A 22,777-nucleotide genomic window follows, 5' to 3' on the forward strand; every position below is an offset into this window, starting at 1 on the left:
TGAGGTGTTTACAAATTAACTAACAAGAATGAAGTCACTAACCTAATACGCTTCATTATTGCCTGGTTATTAAAGCTCAGTTTGAAAAAAAATGAGAGGAATGTTTCTCTGGGCTTTGATTTTCAGTCGCAAGTAAAGTATAGGCAATTAAGTCTATAGAACGGTGGTAAGTATATAGCATAATTTAAAAACACTGTCATTTGTTATGCACATTAATCAGCAACATTTGACTAGAAATACTCCAAAGGGTAGATTTTATGTACAGAGTATAAAATGTCTTTCTTCAGAGGTTCATTTGATATTTAAGTTCTATTTGTGTATTTAGTACACTTTGGCTTTGGGACACAGATTCACTCTTTTAATTAAACATACTACTATAATTCCTAAGGAAATTAGCCTTTTAAAAATAATTCCGCTCCTAAAGCATTACTCTCAGACTTTCTGGATACAAAGTAGACTATTTGAATTTTATATCTGTCTGAGATGTAATTAAAAACTCATTTGATTACTATATATTTTGGCTCCTTTTTACTTATTAAATCCCTGTAATCAATTTTATTTTATGAAGCTTCTGGGAAATTATCTCAAAAGCAACACATTTCTCTCCTCCCAGCAGATTCCTTGAACATTTACTAAATTACTTTCTTCGCACCTGTCCATATCTGAATCAATCCACCAATTTATTCCTGAGCCACATAGATCTTTTGGCATTAGTACATTTGAGGCTCTGAAATACTTTTAGCATTTTGTTCTACACATCATGTTCCATTTTGCTGAATGTCAGTTCTTTGGTGTTTTGTTGTATAACTTTTTATCTCTCAGTTTTCTCTTTAAAAATATTTTTCAAAGTTGGTGCCAACTCTTACTGTAATAAGAAAACAGCAATTCTGGCGTGGCTTGGTCTGCAAAATCTAACTGATGTGAATGATAAATAAATAAATAAAATTGATCTATTGATATTTTAGTAATATAGGGTGCTATGCCATTGAAATTTTTTCTGTTTCATTTCTCAAATCTGTTAGTCAACTATTCCAAAGCACAGGGACAAGCCGGCATTGGCAGTTATGTTTTATATTAATATGAAAAAGCTTACAGGAAAGAAAATGTTTATTTCTACCCTTGTAGTTTGTAGGGTTGACAAATGAAATTAGGGACAGGGCTTCTGTCCCCTTTAATCACAAGAAGTAAAATATTATTTATTTATTTATTATTCAAACATCAAAATATGATGATGAATCAGTCCTGTAAAGCAGTGGTTCTCAACCTTTTTTTGACCAGGGACTACTCTCCAACATTATTACCAAAAGGGTTATGAATCAGTTTTTGGTAAACTTTAGATTCAGTTTGGTTATTTGGGGTGCTGATTCAAAAAATTGCATTGGATAGACCTCATCAGCTCTAGTTTCTGATACAGAACATATGCCATCCGATAGTCTCCATCTGTTCACCCACAGAAAACCATATTTAATAATCTAGATCAGATGTGGTCTATCCAATGCAATGGTCAGCTCTGCGGAAAGGAGCAGAAATAAAATATAAATAAATAAATAAATAAATAGGAAGGATGTTTGCAGGAGCTGAGGAGCCTTATCACCAAGGTGAAAAAAGAAAGTACAAAAGCTGGGTTGCAGTTAAACATCAAGAAAACCAAGATTATGGCAACCAGACTGATTGATAACTGGCAAATAGAAGGAGAAAACGTGGAGGCAGTGACAGACTTTGTATTTCTAGGTGCAAATATCACTGCAGATGCAGACTGCAGCCAGGAAATCAAGACGTTTACTTATTGGGAGGGGAGCAATGGCCAACTTCAATAAAATAGTGAAAAGCAGAGACATCACACTGGCACCGAGGGTCCACATAGTTAAAGCAATGGTATTCTCCATAGTAACATATGGATGCGAGAGCTGGACCATAAGGAAGGCTGAGTGAAAGAAGATAGATGCTTTTGAACTGTGGTGCTGGAGGAAAATTCTGAGAGTGTCTTGGACCGCAAGTCCATACACCGAGAAATAATGCCTGGCTGCTCACTGGAGGGAAGGATATTAGAGGCAAAGATGACGTACTTCGGCCACATAATGAGAAGACAGGAAAGCTTGGAGAAGAGAATGATGCCAGGGAAAAAGGAAGAGAGACCGACCAAGGGCAAGATAGATGAATGGTATCCTTGAAGTGACTGGCTTGACCTTGAAGGAACTGGGGGTGGTGACGGCCGACAGGAAGCTCTAGCGTGGGCTGGTCCATGAGGTCACGAAGAGCCGGAAGCGACTGAACGATTAACAACAACAAGGTTTGCGGGCCCACAGGTTGAGAACCACTGCTGTAAAGTCATGGCTAGCAAGTGTATCCACATGAGTGAAATTCAGGCCGGATCTACACTTGCATATATTTCAGATTATCAAAGCAGATGATCCAGAACATCTGCTTTGAACTGGATTATATGAGTATACATTGTTATATAATGCAGTTCAAAACAAATAATCTGGATTTTATATGGGAGTGTAGAGGGGCCTCGATGTCCATTACAAACAGACTTGGTGAATGGGATCCTCCCTTCTTTTTCCCTACCTACTTTATTCTCTTTGCTATCTCCAACCCCCACCCCCCACACACAAATTCTCCAAGGGGTTGTAATGAAATCCATCCTATCACAATTCTACAGATGAGAAGTGTTCTGATAGGGAGGGGCTAGATCCACATCTACCACTCCTAGTCTACATTCTTAGCCATTCTGTAGTTGGGTTGTTATGAGTTTTCTGGGCTGTATGACCATGTTCCACCTATTGCAGGCATCCTCAGAGGTTGTGAGGTATATTGAAAAAACTAAGCAAGGAAGGTTTATATCTGTGGAAGGTCCAGAATTGAAGAAAGAACTCTTGTCTGTTGGAGGCCAGTGTGAATGTTGTAAATAATCACCTTGATTAGCATTAATGGCTTTGCCAGCTTCATGTCCTAGCTTCTTCCTTCCTGGGGGAATCCTTTGTTCGGAGGTGTTAGTTGTCCCTATTCTGTAGTTGCTGTAACTTTCTGATGGAACCCATGTGCCTGGTTGCCAAAGTGGCTTTTCAGCGTTCTACACACCCTGCCTCTCCATTTATCTCCCATTCTTCTCATTCTGCACACCAAAAGCAGCCTTAAGCAACACCATCAGCTATGCACGGTTGTTAAGGCTGCAGTGTTCCATGGCTGAATGATTTGCTCATTGTGAAAAGTGCACAGTACATGAATTTCCTCAGCAGAGAACCCAAGTAGGCCAAAGTAATTGGGCAATGACCTGCATATGACACTGTTATGAACCTGAACTGTGTATAAGATTTGCCTACGGAAATGCAGCGAATTTATATTAGCTATAATATAGAGATAGTGCAAGTGAGAGCTCAAGCAATATTTCGCAGTGTTTCCTCACCTCCAAATCAGAATGTTCTTCTTGTGGTTGTTATTTCCCAGGTTTTTGAGATAATAATAATAGTATTTATGTATATCCTACCATTTTTCTGAATGTGGGACTCTTAATGGCTCGCAAAGGTTAAAACAGATGTAGCAAAAATTTACACTGTACAAAAGTTAGAGTATAATTAAACTATCAATAAAATTAACTGCAGTTTAAAAGTGACCAGCCGTTTGAAATATTATGCCTTTGCCCAGCCTTATTCATTTAACTGGGGGATACCTTGTATCTTCTGTTGTGTTATAAAGAACAAAATAAAATCTCAGCTGCCTCCATGATTGAACAAGATCTAGACAAAGATCTAAGGTTGACTACCCTCCTTCACTGTCCTATACCAATACTAGCATGGGTAGATTACAGAGGATACGTCAGCCTATCTCTTTTATCTAATGCACCTCAAAGGGTTGTTGTGTAAAGAAAATGGGGAAGTACTCTATATGATGCCCTGCACTACTAGAAGACAAGACCAGAGGTAAATAAATAATAACTTTTTGTGGAGATAAGCGGCTCTTCATTTGGGGAGTGTCGGGAGTTGGAAAACCACCTTTATTTTGGAGATATTTTCTTATATTCAGACTTCTTCCAGCCAGCTCTGAAGAGTATCCTGGAAGTGGTTGTTTTTTTTTTAAATATCCTAGAATGACAATGGTGTTGCAGACAAAATCTTAATAGAGTAAAACAAATTCTAAGGAAGCGTACTCATCAGATACCCTCTAGGCCAGTGGTTCTCAACCTGGGAGTCCCCAGATATTTTGGCCTTCAATTCCAGAAATCCTAACATCTGGTTAACTGGCTGGAATTTCTGGGAGTTGTAGGCCAAAACATCCAGGGACCCACAGGTTGAGAATCACTGCTCTAGGCAAACTGAACTCAGTTGATAACTGTGCTTTGTGTAGATTTGGATTAACACTTGAAACAGTGATGGGTGAGTTGTCTTCTTCTTTCTCCCCTAGGTTTTGGTAAAAGTAAATGGAAAACTGAAGCCCATGCTGGATTCAGTGGTGGTCAATAGAAGGAACTGGGAGGAACTGCACCAACAGAGATTGCTTTCCAAGGCAGCAGCGACAGAACCAACAAAATCCTCCTCCTCATCATCCTCTTCCTCCCAATCTGCTAAGTGTCCAAAGGACATAAATTAAGTCAGCATCTGTTTCATGCTGCTAGCACAAGACCCTTCAGAAAAGCTGGCAAAAGCTTAGTCTCATACATTTCACCAAACAAAAACAAATCTTTTATCATAAACATTCTTAACAGGATGGTCTGGCTTTTTCACTAGAAGTTTCCTTGGTTTTTGAGATTCTGCAGTAAGACTTCGTAGTTTCTGCAGTAATGTGAAAAGCTTGGTGAAGTCTGTGTTTGATTGGCTTTTTTCAACTGCTGCTATGGACACTCACACACTCAGTCACAAAGGACTGACATAACTGGAATTTACAGCTATTGAAATTAACTGTGAAAACATGATTGAAATCCCGCCCCCATCAAGGCATCTATAAGGGGATCTGGAGGGCAAAACAGAGAATATAGTGTAATAATGGCCTGGGTTTGCATCTCTCTAGTATTTGCTAATATGAACCCGTTATACCTGCTTTTGTGATGTTTATCCTTTCAGTCCTTTTTCTTTTATGCTGTAATGTTCAAGGAAGCCTTCTTTGCATTTTACTGACAATTTTTTAAAAACAACAAAGTTTCTTTATTGATCAAGGTTTTTAGAATTGCCTATCTTTGCTAAAAGTAAGTGGGGGGGATTTAACTTTATTACGTTTAAAACTATCAACCTGCTCTAGCTTCCTTACGAGTTTCATATTAGCAATGCAGCTTGGATTGCTCTGCAGGCAGAAGCTTATGTAAAGGTAAAATTTCTGCATGATAATTTGGGTTCTTTTAGGATTTGTTTTAAAGCATTTTGAAAGCTGCTTTGCACACCTAAGAAGAGAACCAATGGTATATCATGAAAATTACATAATAAAAATGAAATATGTTGCCTTCTGGTAGAGAATTTGCACTATAGGATATGAACATGGCTTTCTAGTACATTTTCTTAAACACATAACTTTGACTATTACTGTTAAGGATTGGGGTGGCACTGGAATATGTCACAAAAAGAGCAATGACTACCTCTGCTTTTTCTGACCAGTTAACTTACTTTCTTTTTTTTATAACAACATGTTAGTCTAATATGTTGTGTCTAACAGAAATCTAGTCAAAATTTGCATGTGCTGGGAAATGGTGAAAATGTTTGCATGCAAAATGTGAATTGCATTTGATAGACACCAAAGTGAGATCTATTCATCTATGTTGGAAATTAACTCACTTCTCCTTAGCATGACACTACTTTCCCCAGTTTTCCCCCCATGTTGATGTGAGAAGCTGCTGGACTTTTGCTCTGTAATCAGATTTGGCACGAAATGGTTTCATTGACTGTAACTAACATAGGCTGGATCTATATTGCTAAATAATGCCGTTTGAACTACAATGGACTGCATTATATTGGTTTATAGTGACCATATTAAACAGTTCAAACTGTATTATTTCACATTGTAGATCCAGTCTTGAAAAAATATGAGCACCTGATCCAACAATTCTTTGATTCCCCATGGTATCAGGGATTCTGTTATGCTTCCTGGGAGCAAGGCTGGATGGAGACCTGACCAAGACATTAGCTGGGCAGTTAGGATGGAGGAAACGGAATGAAATGCACTCACGGCCCTTCCAGACAGGATCTGATCCCAGGTTTTCTGTTTATCCCAGATTATCTGGCAGTGCGAAGGGCCCTCAGTGGGAAATCCAAGCGCCAGCTGAATGGCCCTCATTCCTTCTCCACCCACTTTCTAAGAAAGCTGAGAATTGCAGCCCTCTCAGCTGATGTTTCAAGAAGAGCAAGAATGCATCTCATCTTTACCTTGGGAAACTCAAGGAAGGAGGAAATGGACACCTAAAGCTTTGAAACCATAACTCAGTTCCCACCTGTCTACTTGTTCTTTATAAAGGAGTAGGTCTTCAGTAAGAAGGCCTACTCCTTTGAGTAGACAGCTCCATGAGCTGGATGGCCAAATTTCATTCATAGGGAAAAGGTTCCCCATGCCTGGTTTAATGTGTGTGTGGACACACACACAGTACAAAGATGTCCACAGGAGGAAAAAAAGAGCTATTCCCTCTTTTGCAACTTAATTTGTTGAGACTATGGATGTCAATCTAGTCTTGTGTAGGGGTGTATTCACACAGTAGAAATAATGGAGTTTGACAGTACATTAGTCTTGGTTGAATGCAGCAGAATCATAGGACTTTCAGTTTTACAGTCTTTATCACAACTACACAATGAGATAAAGACTCATGATTCCCTAGCAGTCGCACACACAGTTAAAATAGTGTTTGACTAACCTAATTCTTTGGTGTAAATTGAATTTAGAAGTAAACAGAACTGCAGAGCTAGGTTCCAACATAGCAGAGAACAGAATGAGTACGTTATGCCTTCTTGATATTTCTTTGGAGTAATGCATATTTTTGTGCTATGTTCCGGTTCTCTGTGAGGCCCTTTCTACATGGCGAATGAAGGGACCAAGCTGTGGTAACAAAGTCCCTAGCTGAATACTTCTTGAAACGAGTGAATGGCATCCATTCAGTTATATGGGAAAGATAGGGAGTTTCAGGGAGCACCAGAGAGGCAAGGAAGTTAACTTTCCTCCTTTACCCATCCAGTCTGGCATGCAGAGAATCAAAGTCATTTTCATAAGGTAAAGGTTTCCCCTGACGTTAAGTCCAGTCATGTCTGACTCTGGGGGTTGGTGCTCATCTCCATTTCTAAGCTGGAGAGCCGGCGTTGTCCGTAGACACCTCCAAGGTCATGTGGCTGGCATGACTTCATGGAGCGCCGTTACCTTTTCATTTTCATGGCTCCCCCTTTTCATTTGCATAGCTGCACCAGGTCAGGTATACTGTATATGAGATGGAATATTTAGAAAGTACTTTAACATGGAACATGGGAATAAATAATGTTAACCATTATTAGAGTGCATTTGATCCCTGGAAGCTGTTGCATTGATTGGGTCTCATAAGGAGACGAGAGAGATTTGAGTGTGGAAAAACGTTGAAAGAGTAGCTTTTTCTCTGTCTTTTTGCCATCAACTTCTGTGCTGAAATGTAGCATACAATGTGAAAGATACAAAACTAGAAAGGAGCACTGTGTCACATTCTGATTTTCACGATCTACTATTCTGGCATAGAGATTGTGGGAGTTATGACCCAAGATATAACCTTTCCAGGGTTTTGGAAATACTTGAAAGAGCCACTGGTGTTCAGATTAGACAGTACTTAGACAAGTATTTTGTTGTCCTTTGTGTTGCTCTAAGGCTGGATCTACACTGCCATATAATACAGTTCAAGGCAGATAATTTGGATTTTATATGGCAGTGTAGAAGGGACCTGATTTACAGTTTCCATCTGAAGCCAGAGTGCATCTACACCAAAACACCTGCCCATGGTAAAGGTAAAGGTTTTTCCCTGACATTAAGTCTACTCGTTTCTGACTCTGGAGGTTGATGCTCATCTCCATTTCTAAGCCAAAGAGCTGGTGTTGTCCGTAGACACCTCCAAGGTCGTGGCTGGCATGACTGCATGGAGCACTGTTACTTTCCTGCCAAGGTGGTACCTATTGATCTACTCATATTTGCGTGTTTTTGAATTGCTAGGATGTCAAAAGCTGAGGCTAACAGCGGGAGCTCACCCTACTCCCCAGATTCAATCCGCCATTCTTTTGATCATATTACACTTCTGGGAGCTGTAGTTTGGCAGAGAAGAGTAAAGGCCTAAATATACTACATTGATTCTGCAATGTAGATGTACCATGAGTGTAAAGCCCCTCCTACACCGCCATATAAAATCCAGATTATCTAATTTAAACTGGATTCTGTGGTAGTGTAGACTCATATAATCCAGTAAAAGCAGATAATGTGGATTGCTATCTTTGATAATTTGGATTATATGGCAGTGTAGAAGGGACCTAAATTGGCCTCAGTTTTTGGTCCAAATCATTCATTCACACATACACACCATCGACAAGCTGATTCTTTGTACTATCTCTAGCGTACTGAAGAGCTTTGGAGAACTCCAAACAGAATTTATCTTCCATTTTAGTTGGCATTGACTGCCTGGATTTTCGAGCTCAATTATTTTGTATTTCACCAGAGTAGTAGAACAGATAGGAAAAAGGGGGAATCCATAGGACTACTGGGATGAATACATGCACTGTTTGGCTTTTGTTTCCATTCCTCCGCCATTACTTCCACGCTCCCTTTCCCCCTCATAATGAATCCATGTGGCTTATTTATATAATATGTGCTTTATGGGGGCAAATAGACACTGTGATTGACTTGGTCCTGCTGGCTGGCCCATAAAGCTTTCCTGAGTTTTGATATGAGGACCTATTGCTAAGTGTGACATAATTTATAGCACATAACCTACAGCTTCCTCCCAAGGTTGAGCCCCCCCCCCCATTCCCTCTCTTTTTTATGGGTCTCAGCACATGGTTGCCCCTGGCAACGGCAGTGCGGGGAAAGCAGCGCTCACTGCAAGGCTGACAGGCCTCGGAGGCCCTGGCAATGTCAACCATCCATCACACGACTATTTGTAATTGCCTCCATCTATTTCTCATGTCTCCCGGTATCTAGTCTTACTGCAGATCCAAAATGCAGGAACTGCTGACTAATCTTGTGGGTTCCTTTCCCCAAAGATTGCACACAAACAGGGAGGCAACTCCTACTTCTTGTCTAGGTCTGACTTTCTCTGTGGACTTGGTGTAGATGCATACACCCCAGGCATGGGCAAACTTGACCCATCCGGGTGTTTTGAACTTCTGGTAGGCTGTTAGGAACTGTGAGAGTTGAAGTCCAAAACACCCAGAGGACCCAAGTTTGCCCATGCCTGATCTAAACTGTGTAGAGTAATGCAATTTGACACCACTTTAACTTCCATGACTCAATGTACTCACTTCTGGGAGCTGTAGTTCGGCAGAGAAGAGTAAAGGCCTTGTTAAGTTACAACTCCCATGATTCCTTAGCATCGAACCATGGAAGTTCAAGCTGTGTGCACTATAAAATGCATATTCTGTGGCATTTGCATTGGTGTAACTCTTTGTGTTTCTTCACCCCTGCCCTTTTCAAACTGGTGGCTCTACTGGCTTGCCTTAGCTCACCCAGCAATCCCAACTCGACTTTTTTAACGGCATGATTTTGCAATGGGTAACTTGGGTTTGTTTATCACAGTAAATAAATGAATAAATCATGAAATCAATGTTGCGTGTATTTAATTGGAGTCCCTTTGCTTTAATTTGCTTTAATGGTTATCAGCCAACGCAGCCAGAGAAGCCGTAAAATCTGTTTAATATTCAAATTTTCCCAAATAAATGTATTTGAAATATTTGTCTCAGAGACCCCTTCTCCACTGCCATATAAAATGTATTTATTTACAGCAGAGTCTCACTTATCCAACGTAAACAGGCCGGCAGAACGTTGGATAAGTGAATATGTTGGATAATGAGAGATTAAGGAAAAGCCTATTAAACATCAAATTAGGTTATGATTTTACAAATTAAGCACCAAAACATCATGTTATACAACAAATTTGACAAAAAAAAGTAGTTCAATACACAGTAATGCTATGTAGTAATTACTTTATTTACTAATTTAGCACCAAAATATCATGATGTATTGCAAACATTGACTACAAAAATGTGTTGGATAATCCAGAACGTTGGATAAGCGAGTGTTGGATAAGTGAGACTCTACTGTATTTATTTATTTATTTACTACATTTATATCCCGCTCTTCTCACCCCGAAGGGGACTCAGAGCGGCTTACAAATCAAATGAACACACAATATATTATTAGCATAACACAATATAAGCATTAAATTACTATATTGGACTAATATCATTATATAGTAATATTATTAGTAATATTACATTTAATATATAATATATAATTAATACTATTATATTGTATTAGTAGTATAATATTTATTCCATTATAATACTATTATCAATATATGTATCTACAATATATCATATAAAAATATATAAAATCCAGATTATCTGCTTTGAACTGGATTATACTGCATGTAAACTCATAATCGAGTTCAAAGCAGATAAAGTGGATTATATGGAAGTGTAGATCCAGCCTCGGGGGGGGGGGGGGGGGGGGACGGACTTCTACACTGCCATATAAAATCCAGATTATCTGCTTTGAACTGGATTATACTGCAGTGCAGACTCATATAATCCAGTTCAGAGTGGGTAATGTGGATTATCTGATTCGATAAAATGGATTATATGTCAGTGTAAAGGGTCTACGTGTATGTTTCAGGCCCTTTCTACACTGCCATATAAAATCCAGATTATCTGCTTTGAACTAGATTATATGGCAGTGTAGACTGATATAATCCAGTTCAAAGCAGATAATCTGGATTTTATATGGCATTGTATATGGGGCCTCAGAGATCCTTCTTTATGAGCTCAACAGTTCCCTGATATATGAGCTCTGAAGTCTCATCTTGTTCTGTAAGACAATTACCTTCAAAGGGTCCTGGCTCAGAAGGGAAATCAGGCAGAAAAACTCAGTCTCGTGAGAGATGCAAAAAGCAAAGTTTATTTTCACAACAGCTGTGAGAAGGCGAACAGCCGTACACCCCAAAAGGTTTGTACCTGCAAATGGCTGCCGCAACATGCGCGTAGCAAACAAAGAATATATACCTTTGGCTTAGCTAAAAATTGACCAATGGCTGAGGGTCTTCCTCACCTTCCACTCCCACTTGGCATAAGTGATACCTGTGACCTCACTTGTTGATTTCAAGCTAACTTTTGGTCTTGAAATTTTCTGGAGAAAGGCACCAGCTCACAGGAAAGGAGGGGCATATTCAGAAGCAAAGCTACATAGGCAATAGTTTATTTTTTTCTGGCTTATAGTCCCTTCAGTTCGAAACAAGAGCGTATGTTAAGATGATATCTGGGCCAGCATGTTTCAAGATTTCTAGTTATGTTGTTATGTTGAATATTATGTTTCTATATTATACTGAGTTACGCTACATGCAAATGGGCAATAGGCCTTCATGCTCGACAAATCTGGGACAGATTCCTCCTTCCCTGGCCAACATTGCCCGTTTTGAAATTCTTCTATATGGACCAAGAAGGGGGGATATGAATAAAGAGAGTATTTTGAATGAAATCAGGATAAACGTGTAATCTTTGGTAAAGATGATAGAGGAACAGAGGAATTTTCTTACCTAATCACTATAAAGACAGAGCTGCATGCATTTCGGAAGAAAATAGCATTTATATATTGTATAATCTTGCTTCTTTGTTTAATGCCCATTATAGTCCCCTTTTCTCAAATAAAAGAAGAAGAAAATAGGAATTTTGAGATGAGATTGTTAGGACTGATTACCACCGGTCATCATACTGGCATCTAAATTTTTGTATAGTCTTCTTTTCCTTATAATGATGGAAAAATTGAAACATGAGTTCTTCATAAAACCTTTACTCCCATGACCAGTTTTTGCCATTTTTCACATTTCCCTACCAAAATGGTTCCCCTTCTCTCTTCTGTAGCAGAGAAGTGCCAAATGTATAAATTCCTGAGTACAAAATAGCAAGAAAGTATGCATTGCAAAAAGGACAATTTTTACCATTTTTGGAATCTTAAAATTGAAACTTTTATCAAACTCCGATACATTTCTATAGCTTTACCTTATTTTGTAGGCTTTACAAATATACTCTGCACAGTGATCCTGTGAAGGCTTAATTCTGTGGCTTTTATTGCATTGCCCTGCATTTATTGCTTAACCAAATTACAGTATTAATTAAAAGAACCTACTAAAAGGGCTGCCTATCATCCCCAGTTCCCCAGAGCCCTATCAAAAGTGAATGAAGTCAGGAAGGACATGAGGAAACGACCAGGCCAATTCTGGTTTGTGATTTGTACTTCATCTGAAATTGACCCTCCATCTGTTTATGCAGAATGCTTTCTTCACCCTACAGATCTGGAAGAGACTTGCATGAAAACAAATGGCAGATTTGGAGGTCCCTACAGTGCCATTTGCAATACAATGTGAACTTGTGAATTACAAGATCTGGGAGCTGTAGTCTAACACATAACTTCCTCTGCTTTTGCACAATGTCTGCATTCCAGAGCTAAAGAGCTGCTTGTTTGTCTCTTGGCTGAGTAAATCAGATTTCCTAAAATGGAACTGTTTGCCCAGGAAAAGGATAATTTAATACAAGGAAGCCTTAAGGCATGTAGCCTTTGGAACTGGATCTCGAGAGCCAGAGTGAAGTGTTGGGATTATAACTCTGGAGACCAGGGTTCCATTCCCTGCTCAGCCATGAAAAGTCTCTGATTTTATTAAAATGTTCTTTCTAGGAATCTTTTCGGTCCTCCATATCTATATATTTAAAACACATTAAAATATTTTAAAAACATTACAATCACTATTAATAACACACTATATATATATATATATATATATATATATATATATATATATATATATATATATATATATATAGTGTTATTAATAGTGATTGTAATGTTTTTAAAATATTTTAATGTGTTTTAAATTCTATTTTAATGCTTATTTTAATTTTATATTATTTTAAGGCATCAAATAGCTGCCTATATATAAAGCCGCCTTGAGTCCCCTTTGGGGTTGAGAAGGGCAGTAGTATAAATATAGGGTATAGATAGATAGATATGTACTAGCTGTGCCCGGCCACGTGTTGCTGTGGCTCATGGGAATCATTTGTTGGCCAAGTGGAATAGCAGTGAATAGCCTTGCAGCTTCAATGCCTGTCTGTTTTCTTCTAATGCGAATCCTTGTTTGGTGAGCTGAAATACAATGGAATAGGCTTGCTGCATGGAAGGCTGGGTACTTGCATTCTAGGGGAATGGTTTTTTGGCCAATTTGAATTACACTGAATAGCTTCGCTGTTTCAAAGCCGCTTTCTATAGAGGAGCATCCTTCCTTGGGCAGGTTGAATGGGACGGAGTAGCCTCGTGACTTCAAAACCTGAGGGTTTTCTATCTAGGGGAAATCTTGGTTGGCCAGGTTGAACAGCACTGAATAGCCTTGCTGCTTGCAAGCCTGGCCACTTTCTACCTTGTGGAATCCTTGGTTGGCCAGGTTGAATAGCAATTAATAGTCTCAGTGCGGCAAGTATGAATGCTGCAATTAGCCACCTTCATTAGCATTTAATGGCCTTGTAGCTTCAAAGCCTGGCTGCTTCCTGCCTGGGGGAATCATTTGTTGGGAGGTGTTAGCTGGCCCTGGTTGTTTCCTTTCTGGAATTCCCCTGTTTTCAGAGTGTTGCTCTTTATTTACTGTCCTGATTTTAGAGATTATATTGTTCTGCATTATTATACCACAGTAATTATTATAGATTATATTTATAATCTTATATTATGTTCTTAGAACTGGATTATATGAGGCCCGTTCTACACAACTGTATAAAATCCACACTGAACTGGATTATATGGCAGTGTGGACTCAAGATATTCCAGTTCTCAAATCAGATACTGTGGATTATCCTGCCTTGGCATTCTGGGTTATATAGCTGTGTGGAAGGGCCTTGAGTCTACACTGCCATATAATCCAGTTCAAATCAGATAATCTGTATTTTATAGGCAGTGTGGAAGAGGCCTGAGTGAAGACACCCTGAGCTCCATTGTTGCTGAGTGGGTTGCTAGGAGACGAAGTGGGTGGGACCTACCATTCTAACTGGCAGCTAGGGGAAAAAATTCTTTTCCTGGGCCTCTAATTTGGACTTTTTCTAGGTTTTTTTTGTTTGAAAGACATATTTTGGATGACTATGTCTTTTGTGTCCAAATTTGGTGTGATTTAGTTCAGTGGTTTTGTTGTTTACTCTATAATAAAACGCATATTACATTTTTTTATATATAGATGAGGAAGAGAAATTCTAAATTGCCAGACCCATTACACTATATAACATGATTTTTTCTGGGGTTATAAATGTCATTTTCTAATCGATTCTATCATAAAAACTTTTGGCGGGACACCCTGCAGCAAATTTTGCTATAGTTTTTTAGTGAATATTTCATGGAACAATTCAACAGTTTGTGGCAGCCAAAAAAGCAAAGTTTCTGGAGTATAACAACTACCAAGTACTGCACAATTAAACAGAAATATCATTTTCAAGCCAGAAACAGTTTTTTTTGTTTTTTTAAGTGTTACCTGTGCACTAAAAAATAATACTGTACTAAGCGCAGGAATCGCCTAGGCAAGCTGCTGAACCTGGCAAAAGCATCTGCTTCACACAGGAATTAAAGGCAGAGGAGCCCATTCCTCCCTTGCCATCCCAATAGATTTATTATTGGAAAGAGCCAGCCTGAGAAATGTAGCAAGAGAACTGCATTTTAATTTATTTATTTATTTTATTTATTACAATATTTATATCCCGCACTTCTCACCCAACAGGGGACTCAGGGCGGCTTACAATAAAATGCATATATAAAAATTATATAAAAATATATAAAAATTGTACAATACACTATAAATCAGTTAAAAAATTAACTTATATCAGACATTCATGAAACGCATTATAAAATACAGATAGGCGTGTTCAAGTTTAAAAGACTGGGTCTGTCAATTGAGTTCCAGCATACATAATAGTAATTAATGCTGCTAATTGTTATTCGAAATACCATTGATGTTTAATTCTGTTTTTATGTTTGTATATTTGTATATCTTTAATTGTATTGAGATGCTTGTAATGTAAGCCGCTTTGAGTCTCCTTGTGGAGAGAAAAAGCAGGGTATAAATAAACATAATAATGGGTTGCTGTGCGTTTTCCAGGCTGTATGACCGTGTTCCAGAAGCATTTCCTCCTGTCGTTTCACCCACATCTATGGCAGGCATCCTCAGAGATTGTGAGGTCTGTTGGAAACTAGGCAAGTGAGGTTTATATATCTGTGGAATTTCAGGGTGGGAGAAAAAACTTGTCTGTTTGAGGCAAGTGTGAATGTTGCAATTGGCCAGCTTGATTAGATTGATTGATTGGAGCCCCCAGATGGCGTAGTGGACTAAGTGACTTGAAGGTTGGGTTGCTGACCTGAAAGCTGCCAGGTTCGAATCCCACCTGGGGAGAGTGCGGATGAGCTCCCTCTATCAGCTCCAGCTCCATGCGGGGACATGAGAGAAGCCTCCCACAAGGATGGTAAAAACATCAAAACATCCGGGCGTCCCCTGGGCAACGTCCTTGCAGACGGCCAATTCTCTCACTCCAGAAGCAACTCAAGTTGCTCCTGACACGAAAAAAAAAAAAGCTTGATTAGCATTTAATAGCCTTGCAGCTTCAGGGCCTGGCTGCTTCCTGCCTAGGGGAATCCTTGAAGCTGCAAGGCTTTTCAGTGCCAATCATGGTGAATAATTACAACATTCACATTTGCCTCAATCAGACAAGAGTTCTTTCTCCCACCCTGGATATTACAGATACATAAATTTCACTTGCCTAGTTTCCAATAGATCTTACAACCTCTGAGGATGCCTGCCATAGATGTGGGCGAAACGTCAGGAGAGAATGCTTCTGGCACATGTCCATACAGCCCGGAAAACCCACAGCGACACAAACATAAGAATTGGGTTGTTGTGAGTTTTCCTCGCTGTATGGCCATGTTCCAGAAGCATTCTTTGGCCATACACTCACAACAACCCAGTGATTCCGGCCATGAAAGCCTTCGACAACACATTAAGCATAATAATCCCAGTAACAGGCGAACACACATGCTCCCCTTTCCGCCTCCTGCAAAGCACGGGCCCTCATCCAAGCCACACAGTAGTAGTAGTAGTAATAATAATAATAATAAAACTTTATTTATACCCCGCCACCATCTGCCCGCGGGGACTCGGGGTGGCTTACATGGGGCAGAGGCCCAAACAACATAGGACAAAATATAGGCAACATAATACAAATCACACTATAAAAAGATAAAACAGTAATACAATATATCAATTAAAACAAAAATACAGGATAAAACATTGCATTTAAAACACATAAATGGTAAGATCGTAATAAATACAGGATAAATTATTAAAAACCCTCTGGGGCTGATGTAACCAAGTTTAACCTGGGAATGTAAGGAGGGAAGGGGAGCTGCTCGACGTGACCGGCTGACACTTTCCCAGTGCGGAATTTCTGGAGACGCCGTTGCCGTGGAAACGGTCTTCCTCGGTTTCCGCTTCCGCTCGGTCGCCTAGGCAACGCTTTGTTGGCCTATGGGGCGAGATAGCGGCCTTCCACTTCCGCCCGGTCGCCTAGGCAACGCTTTGTGGGCCTTTGGACGAGATGGCGGCCTGCTCTGTCGTGGCGACGGTGGTGCCGACACCCATCGCGGACGGGGAGTACACAGCGGCCATCTACGGCCTGATCCGCGCGGGGCAGTTCGCAGAGGCGGTGGGCCTACTGAGCACGGAGCTCCAGCGAAGCTGCCGCTCCCGCGCGGGCCTCTCGCTGCTGGGCTACTGCTACTTCCAGCTGCAGGACTTCGCGGCGGCGGCGGAGTGCTACGAGCAGCTGTGCGCCTTGCACCCGGAGCTGCCCGAGTACCGCCTCTTCCAGGCCCAGGCGCTGTACAAGGCCGGCCTCTACGCCGAGGCCCTCCGCGCCACGGGCCCGCTCCTCGGCGCCACTCCTGCCGCCCCCTCGGCCCTGCAGGGCAAGGCGCTGCGCCTCCAGGCGGCGGCCCACTACGCCCAGGGCGACCTCTCCAGCGCCAAGGCCTTGGTGGAGCTCACGCTGAGCTCCGCCTCGACTGAGAGCGGTGGCGGCAGCCCGGAGGGCGACCCCTCGGAGCTGCCAGAGGCGGAGGTCAACCTGGGCTGCCTGCTCTACCGCGAGGGCCAGCACGAGGAGGCCTGTGGGAAGTTCGCCTCAGCCATGCAGGCGCTGGGCTACTGCCCAGAGCTCTCCTACAACATGGCGCTGTGCTGCTACGCTGCCAAGCAATACGCTCCAGCCCTCAAGCACCTGGCCGACATCATTGAGCGGGGCATGCAGCAGCACCCTGAACTGAGTGTGGGCACCAACACCGAGGGCTTGGACGTGCGCAGCGTGGGCAACACCCTGTTGCTCCACCGCACTGCCCTGGTGGAGGCCTTCAACCTCAAGGCCGCCATCGAGTACCAGCTCTGCAACTTGCAGGCCGCCCAGGAGGCCCTCACCGACATGCCCCCGCGAGCCGAGGAGGAGCTGGACCCTGTCACCTTGCACAACCAGGCCTTGGTTAATATGGACCGCCGGCCCAGTGAGGGCTTCGAGAAGCTGCAGTTTCTCCTCCGGCAGAACCCCTGCCCGCCAGAGACCTTCGGCAACCTGCTGCTCCTCTATTGCAAGCACCAGTACTACGACCTGGCGGCCGATGTCTTAGCCGAGAATGCCCACCTCACCTACAAGCTGCTCACGCCCTATCTCTACAACTACCTGGATGCTATGATCACCTGCCAGACGGCTCCCGACGAAGCTTTTCATAAGCTGGACGAGCTGGCGGGGGCTCTAACCGAACAGTTGCGGAAGCTGACCAAAGAGGTGCAGGAGTCACGGAAGAACAGGGATGATGAGGCACTCCGTAAAGCTGTGAACGAATACGATGAGACGCTTGATAAGTACATCCCGGTCTTCATGGCCCAGGCCAAGATCTACTGGGACATGGAGAACTATCCCATGCTGGAGAAAATGTTCCACAAGTCGGTCGACTTCTGCAAGGACCACGAAGTCTGGAAGCTGAATGTGGCTCACGTGCTGTTCATGCAGGAGAACAAGTACAAGGAGGCCATTGGCTTCTATGAGCCCATTGTGAAGAAGCACTACGACAACATCTTGCAGGTCAGTGCCATCGTGCTGGCTAACTTGTGCGTGTCCTACATCATGACGAGCCAAAACGAAGAGGCTGAGGAGCTCATGAGGAAGATTGAAAAGGAAGAAGAGCAGCTCTCTTACCATGAGCCCGACAAAAAGATTTATCACCTCTGCATTGTCAACCTGGTTATTGGAACGCTGTACTGTGCCAAGGGGAACTTTGACTTCGGCATCTCGAGAGTGATTAAGAGTTTGGAGCCTTACAACAAAAAGCTGGGGACAGATACTTGGTATTATGCCAAACGGTGTTTCCTGTCGTTGTTGGAAAACATGTGCAAGCACGTGATCATGGTGCGTGACACTGTCATTCAAGAATGTCTGCAGTTTCTGGAGCACTGTGAAATGTATGGTCGAGACATCCCAGCTGTTATTGAACAACCTCTTGAAGAAGAGAAGATGCATACTGGGAAGAACACGGTTACCTATGAAGCCAGGCATTTGAGGGCACTGATGTATGAAGTTATTGGGTGGAATAAGTAATGGCTCTGGCATTTCTGTCCCAAATGGCTGGAGAACAAAGTAGAGAAAGACTTTGGCTTTTCAGACTTTTACATGTGTACATGTATAGATACATGTGTTATGTTTTCGTTCTTTGGCATTCTTTTCTGCTGTTTGAACTTTAAATTGCCTTTTTATACCAAAAATAATACAGTGTTTTATTCATCTTAGATAGAAATTGAAGGTGCTTGCCTAAATCCAGTTTCTAAGTTTATAGTCCTAGAGAGTGTAGACTGCTCCAGTCAATATTTGAATGGTAACTCGGCAATTAAGTACCGATTCCGGGGATCTACTCTTAAGATTGGCTGTTGAGGTATCAATTTTCTGCATTTCATTTTTTTAAGTTCAAAGTGACTTTAAAACATATGCATATTTATTTTTTGTCTTTTAAGAAATACCCATTTTAAATTAAAATATAATTATATTTTTGAATATTATGGAAATAAACTGTTTCAAAAAGAAAATAGAAGGCTGTATGCCTCAGTTGGTTTGTTTGTTTGTTTGCATTCATAAGAATAATAAGATATCAAGAAGTCGTCAGTTGGCAGGGACTGTGCCTTTTTTTCCTTTCTTTTCCTGCAGGACAAGGCACATATTCAATAAGGGATTTTCTTTGGGGAGAAATGCATGCAATAGTCTGAACTAATTTATGTCTTCATGACTGTTGGTAGCACAAATCTGAAACAGATATACATGATATGATAACAGCGCCATACAGACAATTTAGAAAATAAATATTCGTTAGTTAGGGAAACTCAAGTAACCATAACATAAATTGGGCTAGATTCAGAATTTGTCATTCATACTGTAGAGCCACTAAAATAAACGACAATTTCTTGAGGCTATTACTACATTTCTGTTTCAGATGGGCTGATGGTGCTTTTTCTATTGGTCCTTATATGATGAAATATTTCCTTGCTAAAAAAAGAAAGAAGGCTGTATGAATTGACCTGAATATCACAATCCTATGCATATTTATTCATAAGTTAACTCCCGTGAGATCTAGAAGATTCTTGCCTCAGTTGGTTTATGGGACTCCAGTGTTATCTTGTTCCTTTGTTCACAGAATGAATATGATTCAAACTGGACTTCCCCTTCAGATAGCACCTCAGTGATGTGAGGCATCTTATTTGAAGAAGGTAAATTTTGGTGTGGAAGTCTTGGCTCATATAGTTGTCTGTCTGAAGTTTGCTATTGCTCCTCCATGATGTCTTATTGCCACTCACCTCAGTATGTACTTGGTTCATAGGAGAACAGGAAGCTGCCTTAAAAGTGAGTCTGCCAAAGCCCAGCATTAACCCAATTGCAGGGGGGCTCTAGAGTGCCAGGTACAGTTCTCCCCTAATCTTGCATGGATACTGAGTCCCCTATCTAACGATTGACCAGGTTCAACCTTACATGACTTCCAAAATTAGATGAGATCAGGCATAGTTGGGCTAGCATGGTGGTATAGATTCAGATTCATACGAACGCTGTACCACTAAATGCAAGGTGCATTTAGAGGTTTTGAAATGTACCAGATTGTGAGAGGCTGTTGCAAGGACAACGTTAATATATGTTTTAGAGAAGAGTTGCTTACTGTGTTATGAGAGACATGAATGAAACTTTTAAAAAACCTACATTTTTAAAGTAAAAGTCAAGGTGTATGTTGATATTACATCCTCTGCAAAATTAAATATTTCTATAAAATAACATGCCTGTTCATTATGATCCACAAGAAAAAATACACTATTTAATACTGTTAGTGTAGGGGAAGTCATAGAGAGGGGGAAGCAAGCTTGTTTTGTGCTGCTCTGGAGACTAGGACGCGGAACAATGGCCTTAAACTACAGGAAAGGAGATTCCACCTAAACATCAGGAAGAACTTCCTGACTGTGAGAGCTGTTCGGCAGTGGAACTCCCTCTCCCGGACTGTGGTGGAGGCTCCTTCTTTGGAAGCTTTTAAGCAGAGGCTGGATGGCCATCTGTCAGGGGTGCTTTGAATGAGATTTCCTGCTTCTTGGCAGGGGTTGGACTGGATTGCCCATGAGGTCTCTTCCAACTTTATGATTCTGTGACTTAAAGAAACTTTGGTTGTTTTTTGTGGACATCTAAAAGAGGCCTCTAGAAATATAAATAATAGTAACATGAGAGTCTGTCTGCAGGGCTTCAGCTGACGTAGAAGAGGAAGGAATATATGGGCATTTCCTCCTAGACAAATACTTCCTATCTTAAACAATCCAGAGAGATTATCTTGTCTCTAGAGCAGCATTTCTCAACCTGGGGGTCGGGACCCCTGGGGGTTATGAGGGGGGGGGTGTCAAAGGGGTCCCCAAAGACCATCAGAAATTACGTAGGTATTTGGTCCAGATCCATCGTTGTTTGGGTTCACAGTGTTCTCTGGAGGTAGGTGAACTACATCTTCACTAAATCACAGTCTATTTCTCCCAAATCCCTCTGTTCATCGTGGGGGTTCTGTGTGGGAAGTTTAGCCCAATTCTGTCATTGGTGGGATTCAAGGGGCTCTTTGATTGTAGGTGAACTATAAATCCCAGCAACTACAACTCCCAAATGTCAAGGTCTAGTTTCCCCAAACTCCACCATTGTTCACATTTGGGCATATTGAGTATTCGTGCCAGGTTTGGGCAATCGTTTTTTGAGTCCACAGTGCTCTGGATGTAGGTGAACTACAACTGCAAAACTCAAGTTCATTGCCCACCAAATCCTTCCAGTATTTTCTGTTGGTCATGGGAGTTAAGTGTGCCAAGTTTGGTTTAATTCCATCATTGGTGGAGTTCAGAATGCTCCTTTATTGTAGGTTAACTATATATCTCAGCAAGTACAATTCCCAAATGACAAAATCAATCCCCCCCAACCCCATCTGTCAGGACACAGACCCTTTTGAAAAGGCCATACACAGGAAAGTAAAGTCAACAACGTTTAATAAACACTATTTTGAACCTAGAAACACTTAAATTCAGTGTTTCTGGTGAAAGTAATAGTCTTTAGCTTCCAAAAGGCAAAAAATACGATAACAGAAAATAATCCGAATTATCTTCCCTGATAATCTGTCTTAACTCCAACCAAGAGTTCTCCGCAGCTATGGTAATGCCCAACTGCGATACGGAGAGCTGGAATGGGCCAAACGCACTCCCGAAACAGGAGCAGGCAGCGACGAGGTCCAAAAAGCCAAGCTGAGTTTGAGAGCCAAAAGGGAGCCAACTGGGAGTAGCGAAACCGTCGTCCAAAAGCCAAGCCGAATTTCAGGAACCAGAGAAAACACCAACCGGGAGTAGTGATGCCGTTGTCCAAAGCCAAGCTGAGTTTCAGGAGCCAGAGCAACGCCAACCAGAAGTAACGCTGCCAGGGGCCAAGCCGGATTCAGGAGCCAGAGAAACGCCAACCAGAAGTAACGTTGCCAGGAGTCAAGCCGGATTCAGGAGCCAGAGAAATGCCAACCAGGAGTAGCGATGTCGTCATCAGGAATCAAACCAAAGTCAGGACCACGAAGCTGTACAGCCAGGACCCAAGCCCAAGAGAAGAACAGGCAGCGACAATCCAATGTCCAAAACGACACCTTGCCTTCTGCAAGGAGTCTTTACTATCACACCTACTTTTATCTTACATATCGCTATGTATGATGATGAGGCCTCTGCCCTGTTATCATTATCCACAGCTGATCTTGCCTCCACATGTGAACCTTGCTCAGCGTCCCTCCAGTCACTCCATCTTCGTTCAAGACTTAGCTCTCCCCATGTCCCTGGTGTATCAGTATTTTGCCATTCCCTTGCTGCAACCTCAGAAGCTGGCTCAGCACTTACATTTACTTGAGTCCAATCTGCAGCACTTTCCATCTCACTCCCAGACCCATCATTCCCAGAAAAGCCCTCAATCGTTTCATCTTCCATGGGAGCAGTGAGTAGATCCCGGATCTTCTT

At 41.6% G+C, this 22,777-nt stretch overlaps 2 protein-coding genes across 4 annotated transcripts in view; both read left to right on the top strand.

Moving 5' to 3' along the window:
- The window catches only part of pde11a (phosphodiesterase 11A), a 240,910-nt gene extending 231,177 nt beyond the window's left edge, over window positions 1-9,733 (top strand). For all 3 annotated transcript variants that reach the window (XR_010002350.1, XR_010002351.1, XM_062969150.1), the window contains one exon: window positions 4,402-9,733. Coding sequence is in view for 1 of the 3 variants with exons in the window: in XM_062969150.1 (XP_062825220.1) it covers window positions 4,402-4,587 (186 nt within the window). In the remaining 2 variants the exon portion in view is untranslated. The remainder of the gene's footprint in view (window positions 1-4,401) is intronic.
- A 7,007-nt stretch (window positions 9,734-16,740) lies between these two features.
- Window positions 16,741-19,329, top strand: ift70a (intraflagellar transport 70A). Its single transcript, XM_003226767.4, has one exon. It carries the CDS (start codon window positions 16,794-16,796, stop codon window positions 18,840-18,842), a length of 2,049 nt encoding a protein of 682 aa, XP_003226815.2. The 5' UTR covers window positions 16,741-16,793; the 3' UTR covers window positions 18,843-19,329.
- The last annotated feature ends 3,448 nt before the right edge of the window (window positions 19,330-22,777 follow it).

This window comes from Anolis carolinensis, chromosome 1 (genome assembly GCF_035594765.1).
Source record: "Anolis carolinensis isolate JA03-04 chromosome 1, rAnoCar3.1.pri, whole genome shotgun sequence".
NCBI classification, from domain to species: Eukaryota; Metazoa; Chordata; class Lepidosauria; order Squamata; family Dactyloidae; genus Anolis; species Anolis carolinensis.